At 37.0% G+C, this 10,261-nt stretch overlaps 1 protein-coding gene across 1 annotated transcript in view; it reads left to right on the plus strand.

Moving 5' to 3' along the window:
- The window catches only part of LOC107732185 (gamma-aminobutyric acid receptor subunit alpha-3-like), a 146,253-nt gene extending 136,271 nt beyond the window's left edge, over nt 1-9,982 (plus strand). The window contains exons 7-8 of the mRNA XM_016543460.1: nt 2,296-2,439; nt 9,801-9,982. Of these exons, the coding sequence (XP_016398946.1) occupies nt 2,296-2,439; nt 9,801-9,982 (326 nt within the window). The remainder of the gene's footprint in view (nt 1-2,295; nt 2,440-9,800) is intronic.
- The last annotated feature ends 279 nt before the right edge of the window (nt 9,983-10,261 follow it).

The following is a 10,261-nucleotide window of genomic DNA, read 5'->3' on the forward strand; positions in this document are numbered from 1 at the left end:
ATAGACTATGATTTTCTGGTGCTAATTAACTGGTAATTGTCCAAATACATACTGATTTTGGTATTACAGTGCCAGAAGTGCCTGTAAGCATAATTATTATGCGTCGCTCTGGAATACTTCATTGTAATTGGTCAGTAGTGGCAACCAGTGTCTCTTATATCACTCTACGATCTCTTTCCTCTAATATTAGAAATTATTCTGATTTAAATTCAGATTAATTTGTGAGTATTTCTGTCAAATTCATAAAAAAGAATACGCTCACAGAAGTAGTTTGGTCATGAATCAGACACAATGTATATTTGGTTGTGTGTGCAAACATGAAGGACATCACGATAGAAAGACATGTTGTCTATTTACTGTCTTTACATTTTTTAGCATCACATGATTGCTTGTAGTTTGGTTTTCTGTCTGCTTTGGCAAAATGGACCATTAACATTAACGGCATAAAAAAATCATCTTGATTATCAACCGCGTTCTTATTTTTTCTTCTGCTTATTTCTTTCCCATTATTTGGTCTGGTAAACAGGTAAAAGGTTCATTTCACCCCAGCAGAATGAGTGCCCGGCTTTTGTATGACTGCCAGCCATAATGATTTATAATTTGAGGCTAACGCATAATGGCCAAGCGAGTAGAGATCTAAAAACACATATAAGCTCCTCATTCCCTCGTTAATCAGCTACTCGTTTTAGATTCTCATTTTACATTAAACAACCACTTGAAGTGTGTGTGTGTGTGTGTGTATGTGTGTGTGTGTGTGTGTGTGTATTCTGGTGGGGACTTAAACCTGAATACACACAGACTCATGGGGACTCGTGTCACGGTGGGGACCTAAATTGAGGTCCCCACGGGTAAACAAGCTAATAAATCACACAGAATTACGTTTTTTGAAAATCTAAAAATGCACAAAGTTTCCTGTGAGGGGTAGGTTTAGGGGTAGGGTTGGTGTAGGGCAATAGAATATACGGTATGTACAGTAGAAAAACCATTACGCCTATGGAGAGTCCCCACAAGGATAGCTGACCAGACACGAGTGTGTGTGTGTGTGTGTGTGTGTGTTTTGGGCAGTGATATTTAACACAGGAAACACTCTATTGAGATATATAGACTATTATTGGACTGTTAATCAAATTATAGCAAGGTCGTTCGCATGAAAACAGTGATAGAAAATGATATTCAATTAAATATTTTCTTCTCCTATCCCATTTAAATTGCTTCTAATTCATCCTCTCATGTTCTGTTCTCTTTCTCTCTCCCATCCCCTTATTAATTGAGTTTTAGCCCAGGCACTAAATTTAAGACTTTCTTTGTAATGTGCCGAAAGTCTGTGACACCACTGACCTTTTCAGCCCATAGCCGTTTCTTGCAAGCAAGACTCCCTGTAAATAAGAACCGATGCCAGTGTCATGCAATTTAAATATGTATTTAAAGATGGAATAATGCATTTCATTATCAATTAGTATTCATAATGGATAAAGTGGCATTAAACTTGATGTGTTCAGCTTTTGATTAATGATCTTCGAACGGAATAAAACAATAACGTTTCTCTGTGGCCATCAAAATTTAATTAGCAAACCTCTGCCGGCTCTGTGAATTATGTTTCTAGTGTTAAGCCTGCCAGCTTTTTTCCCGCTCTCTTGCTCACAGTCATGTGGGCGCACATGTGTCTGCATATGTGCGTTGTTTGTTTCTGTGCACGTACCCCAAGATAATTGTTTTTCATGCTCTTTTGCAAAGTTCATCCTTGTGTATTCAAACACAATAAGTGTTGTGTTATGTTTCCCTATTATATACATTAGATTTAAGGAAGCCGCTAATCGGAGGGAGCAGTTGACCCATGGTTAGTCCGCTTTTATTAAAGTTGCATTCCAATTGCCCTCATTGAGATGCATTTATTCACTTTACTGCCCTCACCGCCCCGCCCCGTCCCGCCTCGCCTCGCCTATTTTATCATGAGCCCTGTTTTGTTCTAAAGTATGAATTTTCAATTGGTGTTTTTCCAACCCAGTGACTATATCATTCATGGAAATAGAAGGATTCTCTCAGAAGGCAAACAGACCAGTAAAATGTGTAATCTTTGTGTTAAAAAAAAAATGCACATTCGTTATCAGTATCTTAATTCTACAAACTTTTAGTTTACATAATATTTTGTAAAATAGGTTGAATTATAATTTACGCACTGCACACACCACAATATTTTTTGATGTGCAAAGAAATACTAGCCAAAGCAAAATCCAAATATTGCTTTGTAAATGGTAAAAATGATCAGCATTGCAATTGTTTCTAAATCTCTCTCAGATGCCTACACCAACAATGAGGTTGTCTATATCTGGACAGCGGATGATGAGAAATCTGTTTCTGTGGCTCCTGATGGTTCTAGACTCAACCAGTATGACCTGTTGGGCCATGTCATTGGCAAAGAGACCATCAGCTCCAGTACAGGTAATTACATTTCTCGTTTGTGCCAGGGGAATTGATTACTTAGTGAAGTTAAAGCAGCCAAAAAGTGCTAATGAAGGTGATTATAATCTAGGCAAATGGTAGCCAATTAATTTTTTTACTTATTACATAATTTCCAACATTGCATTTCTATTATTTAATAGTTTTAATGCGTCATTTACTATTATGTCTATTATTTACTAATATATACACACCCATATATATATATCATAATATTACATAATAGTAAATGATGCATTGACAAAAAAGAGTGCATAATCAGTTGCTAAAAGCAGCATTTTCAGACCTGGTTCTACTGTATAACATGTTGGACCAAGCAAAAGTGAAGCGAGCCAAGAGACTGAGACGGTTTCAATAATGATGCAGTTATGCTATTCTGATGAATTGATATATCATTTGGATTTATACGGAGTTACAGCATATGTATCACATTGCATATCATGGTAATTGTCAATATCCAACTTATTTTCCGTTTTATACACCACCAAATCTCCTGTATTTACACTGAATGCTATGCAGTCAGCCTTTTAAAAGGTATCCACGAAGGATATGAAAAACATCTGCCTTCCTTTGTTTATCAGTATTTGAGGCATAGTTGCAGATTCATGCTGGATATTGAAAACCTCTCTTGCTCTTTAACACAGTTTATTTACAGTATATGCATGAGTCTGTAATATTCTCCTGTACATAGCCTTCCCTTTATGAAATCTCTCTCTTTGCAACTGACAACCTGAATTAATTAATTTTGTTTGCTTTCCACATGATTTTTTTCTTTCTTCCAGCTTCAACATATGCTTACAAATTCCATTTGTGTCTGTTTGTAAAGTGATTTATCTAACCTGCTTTGCAAGCACCTAGCTTATTGATTGCTTTCTGCCACAGTTATTAGGGTCATACAGCCTCTGTGAAGCAGGAAGGACTCAAACGTGCCACCAACCCCTATACCGCTTACTTTTATACGAAACCTACGCTCCCTTTTTCCCTCCCATCTTTCCTCCATTGTATCCTCCTCTCTTCCCTCACCTACCCATTTCTCATCTCTGGATGTGAATGCAGCAAAAAAATAAAAAATAAAAATTCTCTCTCTTTATCTATTCCTTCTCTTTCTAGCGTGTACTTATTTGAACAATGTCTAAAAACTTGGTATTACAAGCACGTCCTGTATCTGTTTGCCTCTTTAAGAAGAATCGCTTTATGTATCCCCCAATTGTAAGTCGCTTTGGATAAAAGCGTCTGCTAAATGTCTAAATGTAAATGTAAGTATGAGTGCACAAGAAAAGTGTGTATGCTCAAGTGTGTGTGCTCAATAAGACAATGTGCTCGTCAAAATAAGAGATGAAATTGACCCCAAGTCCACATTATTTGTGGTGCACTTCTTCTAAATCCAGTGCAAAGGAAATCAGACATATATATATAATGTCCAAAACTTCATCGGTGACAAAAATGGAGAAAAAAACCTTGGGAGAAACCAGGTTCAGTCGGGGAGCCAGTTCTCCTCTGACCAGACGATACCAGCATGGTGTGGTTTAATTCCAGGCTGCAACACAAGTCAGATTGTGCAGAGGACTCGTCTGGTTCTTGTGGTCTTGTGCCGATGGTCGACGAGGTCTTCACAGGGATAGTATGTGATAGTATCTTTATCTAGGGTTCATCTAGTTGACATGGTCTCCGCTGACATTCAGGGCTGTAGAGGTCGTCTCTAGGTGCTGATCCATCATTTGGACTGGATACGGACTGAATCCGTGTGACTGCAGTGACCATCTGATCTGGAAACAGACTGGATCTGGGTGGCTAAGGTGACCTCGGAATAAGAATAAAACAGACTAATATTAGCGTAGATGCCATTCGGTAACATTTTATTTCGATAGTCCACTTTAGACATTCTATTAACAGTAAGTAACTTTGCAACTACATGTCAACTAGCAGTTAGTAGAGTATTAGTAGACTGTCTGCTTAATATCTTCTAACACTTTCTTTGTCAACTTATTCTACTAACCCTAAACCTACCCTAACAGTCTACTCTGAGAATTAGTTGACATGTAGTTACAAAGTTACTTATAGTTAATAGAATGTCTAAAGTGGAATATCAAAATAAAGTGTAACCAAATACTGTAAACTAAGGAGCACTTTTGAATTTTTTTATTTATTTATTATTATTTTTTTTTTTACAAATGAACACCACATCCTGAAGCACCATGTAAGAATGGAACAAGAGCAATTTTCAAGCTGTTCCACACCCAAAATTATTAAATCATTTTCAAATACTTGAAATGATGTGTGTGAGTCATTTGTACTACATCTATGATACTGTAATGGTGCTCTGTTGTCCTTTTTGGAACTTTAGAGAGTGAATGTTCATTTGTATGGAAAACAGCTGATCGGACTTTCTGCAAAATATCTAACTTTGTTTTCCATTAAAGGAAATCTTACAGGTTTGAAACAACACATTAGTGAGAAAATAAGAACAATTTAATTTCCGAGGTACTCTAGCTCTTTAACCTAGATACATGAAAGCAACGAGTTCAAAAGTTCAGTTGAAAAATCAATTAATCTAAAAGCACAAATAAACCCTCTTCAAATGAGACGGCGTCAACAAGAGCCTGAGCGTCTCACTGACACTGACACCTAATCAAAGGGCCAGAGTTTTGAGATCGCAGCGGACGTGAAGGACTATAATGCAATATGAGCTCACTCAAGCACTGAGGAGCTAAACCATTCAGGGCTTTATAAGTAATTAGCAAGATTTTAAAATTTATATGATGATTAATAGGGAGCCAGTGCAGTGTTGACAGAATCGTGCTAATATGGTGATACTTCCTAGTTCTAGTAAGAACTCTAGCTGCTGCATTTGGGACCAGCTGGAGTTTGTTTATTAAAGGTGACACTGGATGCCCATTTCACAAGTTTCACAAGTTGTCATGTTTCTTAAGGGTATTTCTGAAATGTCTAACATTTTTTGGTTAAAATGTCTCAGCGGTTGTGAAAAAAAATACCCTTTTTACTTTGTCAAAACCAGCTCTGTTCACAGTGACCCGTTTTGGTGCATGTCTCTTTAAATGCTAAAGATAGCATAGCTTGTCTGTATGAATGTTAGTATATGTGCTTGTGTTAGTATGTTTATCTGGGGCAGTGCTAACAATAATTTGGAAAGTTTTCTCATTTTGCCGCACGTGCTAGCGTTGGAGTAGCCAATTTACTGTCAAACAGCAAATGGAGAAAATATTACTGATAGCTTTCCCCCAGCTAAACATACTAGTGCATACACTAACATTCATACAGACATAACATTCATACTGTTTTGTTTTTAATAAATGTTTATATGGGTCACCCTCTTTACCATATGCTAGGTCTTACGTCAATTTAGAGTGCTGATAACAGCAAAATCATATTTCAGACCTAAGCTATCAAACGAATAACGTTAGCCAACCGTGGACTGTTACTTTCACAAATTCCTATAAAACACTAGCTAGTTATGTCAAAACCGGCACCAAATTGAAACAGGTCACTGGATAACACATTTTAAAACTCAAACAGTTTATATCAAACTAGCTGCATGTTTTCTTTTTTTAGCTTTTCTGAGCTGGCAGACACCGCAGAAACCTAACTAAATGCAAAAAAATCTACAAAAGTGAAAATGTCATCCGATGTCACCTTTAAGCATGCAGAGCAACCACCCAATAAAGCATTACAATAATCTAACCTTGAGGTCATGAACACATGAATTAACATTTCTGCATTTGACATCGGAGCAAAGGTCATAATTTAGATATATTTTTAAGATGGAAAAAATGCGGCTTTACAAATGCTAGAAACATAACTTTCAAAGGAAAGGTTGCTATCAAATAGCACACCTAGGTTTCTAACTGATGACGAAGAATTATTGTTTAGGATTTTGGTCCGATAATTAACACATGTTTTTTAGCAGTAGGAAATTACTAGTCATCCAGTTTTTTATATCAGTTATGCATTCTGTTAGTTTTGCGAATCGGTCTGTTTCGTCGGGCCGTAAGGAAATATAGAGCTGAGTATCATCAGCATAACAGTGAAAGTTCACAAGACACAGCCTCTATAGTATGATATCTAGGTGAAAGAGTCTCTGTGTGTTGAGAATTAACTGACTTCTGTGACATGAGGCGGCTAGCAGACGGTCAGTTTAGCCAGTCTGTCTGCTTCTTGACCTGGGCCCCAGTTAGTCAAGTACAAAGTCTAAGACTATGTGCCATATTTCTAGAGAGAAGAGCGGCACCACCCCAGGAGGGCTGAAGACCGTCTGTTTTCAACTGGTCAGGTCTGGCCCAAAAACTCGTCCAATTGTCTATGAAACTACAGTGTCTGACATCGTACTTGCAAGTTCACACACCTCTTTAATGTTATTTTTAGTGATCTCCGACTGGCAAAGTCAAACATCATTAGTGCCGACGTGAATAACAATCTTACTGAATTTACATTTAGCATTAGCCAGCATTTTTAAATTTGCCAAGATGTAAGGCGTTCTGGCTCCCGGTAAACATTGGAATATGGTGTTTGGTGTCTCTATTTTCACATTCCTTACAATAGAATCGCCAATAACTAAGGCACCTTCATCATGTTTCTCAGTGGGTGCGTCACTGAGTGGGGAGAACCTGTTTAAAGTTTTAATCGGAATGGAAGAGCGGTGTTTTGTCCTGCGACTATGCGGCCTCACAATCACCCAGTTGCCCTGCCGTGGGGGCTCTGCAACCGGAACCGAACAATGTACGGTACTCGCTAAGCAAGTCACATTCAAAGCCACATCTAAGGCTTTTACATTCTTACTATCCTCAAATAAAGTTTGGATATGTGTCTGTAGTTCTGAAATCTTCTCTGTCAGCCTAACTATTTCCCTGCATTTATCACATGTGAATCCCTCACCGCTGACAGGGAAGGCTACACTAAAACATAATATAATGTAACTAATAAATGGTTACATTTACAGAGTAAATAATGCTTAAAAATAGAGTAACAATTATATTTATGAATATATTTGAGCGGTCAATTTAACATTAATTTAGTGTTTAATTATATACATTAAAAAAAAAATATATATATATAATAAATAATCCGTATGCAAAATTCCTTAATAAGAATTTTCCTTTCTTCTGAGCAATTTAAGCTTGAAATACCACCTAATTGCAAGCATGTTTTGCCATTCCCACAGAATGCATTCTTGCATTCAAAAACAGCTGGATGGAGTGCAGTAAAGTGGAAGAGAATGCAGAGTTCTCAAGAATTTGAGAATCTGACACACACACACGTTGGGTTTCCATGTTTTATTGGGGCATTCCATAGGTGTAATGGTTTTTATACTGTACAAACTGTATTTTCTATACCCTTATCCTACCCCTAAACCTACATTTGTATTTTTAGACATTCAAAAAACTCTGGTGTTAAAAATATTTATGAGTTATTAGCTGTTTTCCTCATGGAGGAAAAAAAAAAAAACTTTGTCCCCACAAGGTCAAAAATGACTGGTATTACTATCCTTGTAGGGATATTTGGTCCCCATAATGTAGGGAATACCAGGACCACTACCCCCTCACTATAAAGACATGTTTAAAAAACCTGTTTGTATGCCAGATGAGACACCTATTTTACAGTCCCCCCTCAGCTGAAATGGAAAAGACAAACTCTCTAGTATTTGTTTTTAAAGCACCAGAAGCATGTGTTTATTTTTCATTTTGTCATTTTAATTGTCCTCTGCTCTGCCTCCCAGTGCCGGGAGAGAATGCTAACTCAGTTGAAAATTGCTTTTTCCACAGAGATTAGAATTTCAACCTCAGGTCTTGTTAAAGGAATATTTTATACACCTAAAAATGAAAATTCTGTCATCAGAAGAATATACTTGACAGAATGCCAGGGGTTTTCTTTTTTAGAATGACAACTGATAATGAAAATTGCACATTGCCAAATTTGGTGTGCACCAGTTTTGATGACAGTGAAACCAGAAGGCATTGGTTCTCAAGTGTCTTGTAACTGAACGCAACAACTTTGAATATGTTTGTTTGTTTTTGGCTTTGGTACACAAGCACAATTTCAAAATTCTTAGAATAAATATCCAAACTGATTACAGTCTGCCATTCTTTCAAAACCAGATCTCATGTTTTCATTCCAGTTGGACATGTAATTTTAAAGAATGATTATATGGGAAAAAATAAGATCATTGCAATATGTAATGAAAGCATTTAATACAATCAATTTAATCTTCAAGTTAGTACATTTAACAATCAGTTCATTTATAGCAAACAATGCAAAGATGCACATTTCAAATCAGCCTTTTTACTGAATTAAACATGTTACAGTAATGCAAGCTACAGCTGTCACATTAGAAAATAGACTTATATTACCTAATTTACATTATTGACATAATTCCATAATGCCGTGAGGCTTTGTGCTAGAAAAGAATTTGCTCCAAAAAAAAAAAAATATTCTTATTATTTTACAGTAATTTGGTAGTTACTACATTGGTAAGGCCTATGTGTACAGTATCACATGGTAAAGCATAATGCCTGTGTTTGATACAACAGGTACCTTCCACCTTTTTCCCTCCTTCTGATGCATCTCTGAAGAAGTTGATAGTTGTACAATTATTCATTGTTTCATCCCTCTTGTACTACATACTTTTCTGTTCACATATTCCAAATGTTCCTTCTCTCTCACTAACTTACACACAGACACTCTGAACCTTGTGGTTATCGTGTGATATAAAATTATTTATATGTAACAAGAATTCATTATATCTGGTTATTCATTTCGGTAGTTGAACATCTCAGCAGTTTCTTCCAGACTGCAATGAGAATAAATGGAGAGAAAATAGAGACTTTTGCATACGTCTCCTACTTCTCCTGATCTATAATAGACCAGCCACTGAGTAATACGATTTCCTTTCTTTTGATTTCTGTGGAAAGTCAAGATTTTGAACAAACATTATATGACTTCAGCAGTGCAAATTGGTCATCCGACCTCCGATTTTAAAGACATAATTGCAGCCCTTCAAGCTCTATCAGACCTCCATAGAGAACTAAACGGTAGGGCTTTCAGATTGAGCGATTGTCTGTCACCTCGTTCCCGCTGTTAAGGTTAGAACATCCAATCTGCCCCAACCATGCTGGGAAAACACTTGAATCCTACTCCGTCGTTGGTGCTGTGATATACAAGAACCAATCAATTAAACATCCTCTCCAACACAAGACCCCCACCTCCGATATCTTAGTTGCTCTGCCTACATCAGATCATGCATAAATAGAATTCTGAATATTTTAGTCTATGTGTTGTCTCATCAATAATTCATCTCTCTTATGGTCTCTCTCTTCTCTTTTCTTATATAGGAGAATATGTGGTGATGACAACATATTTCCATTTGAAAAGGAAAATTGGATATTTCGTGATCCAGACGTATCTCCCCTGCATAATGACCGTCATTCTGTCTCAGGTCTCCTTCTGGCTGAACCGGGAGTCCGTTCCAGCACGTACCGTCTTCGGTGAGCTTTTCTTCCTTATTGTTTACTAATGCACAGATGTGCTCTGCGAGTAATCCAGCAAATAATCCGTCCAACGTAGAGCTGCTGTTTACACTATGAGACTACATCAAAACATGCCGTGCCTTATATTTGTAGAGATGCTTTTGTTTTTATCTACCATTATGAAACAACAGGAAGCATTCAGTAAACAAGAGCACCAGGGATTATTTGAAAAGTTTGTCTTCTCTTTGAAAGTTTACCGGGTACATTTTCTGAGAAGTCCTAAACCTGGATAGTGATGGATTATGTTTTGAAACAGTGTAATTAAC

Source organism: Sinocyclocheilus rhinocerous, unplaced genomic scaffold (assembly GCF_001515625.1).
Source record: "Sinocyclocheilus rhinocerous isolate Xijiao unplaced genomic scaffold, SAMN03320098_v1.1 scaffold2564, whole genome shotgun sequence".
Lineage (NCBI taxonomy): Eukaryota > Metazoa > Chordata > Actinopteri > Cypriniformes > Cyprinidae > Sinocyclocheilus > Sinocyclocheilus rhinocerous.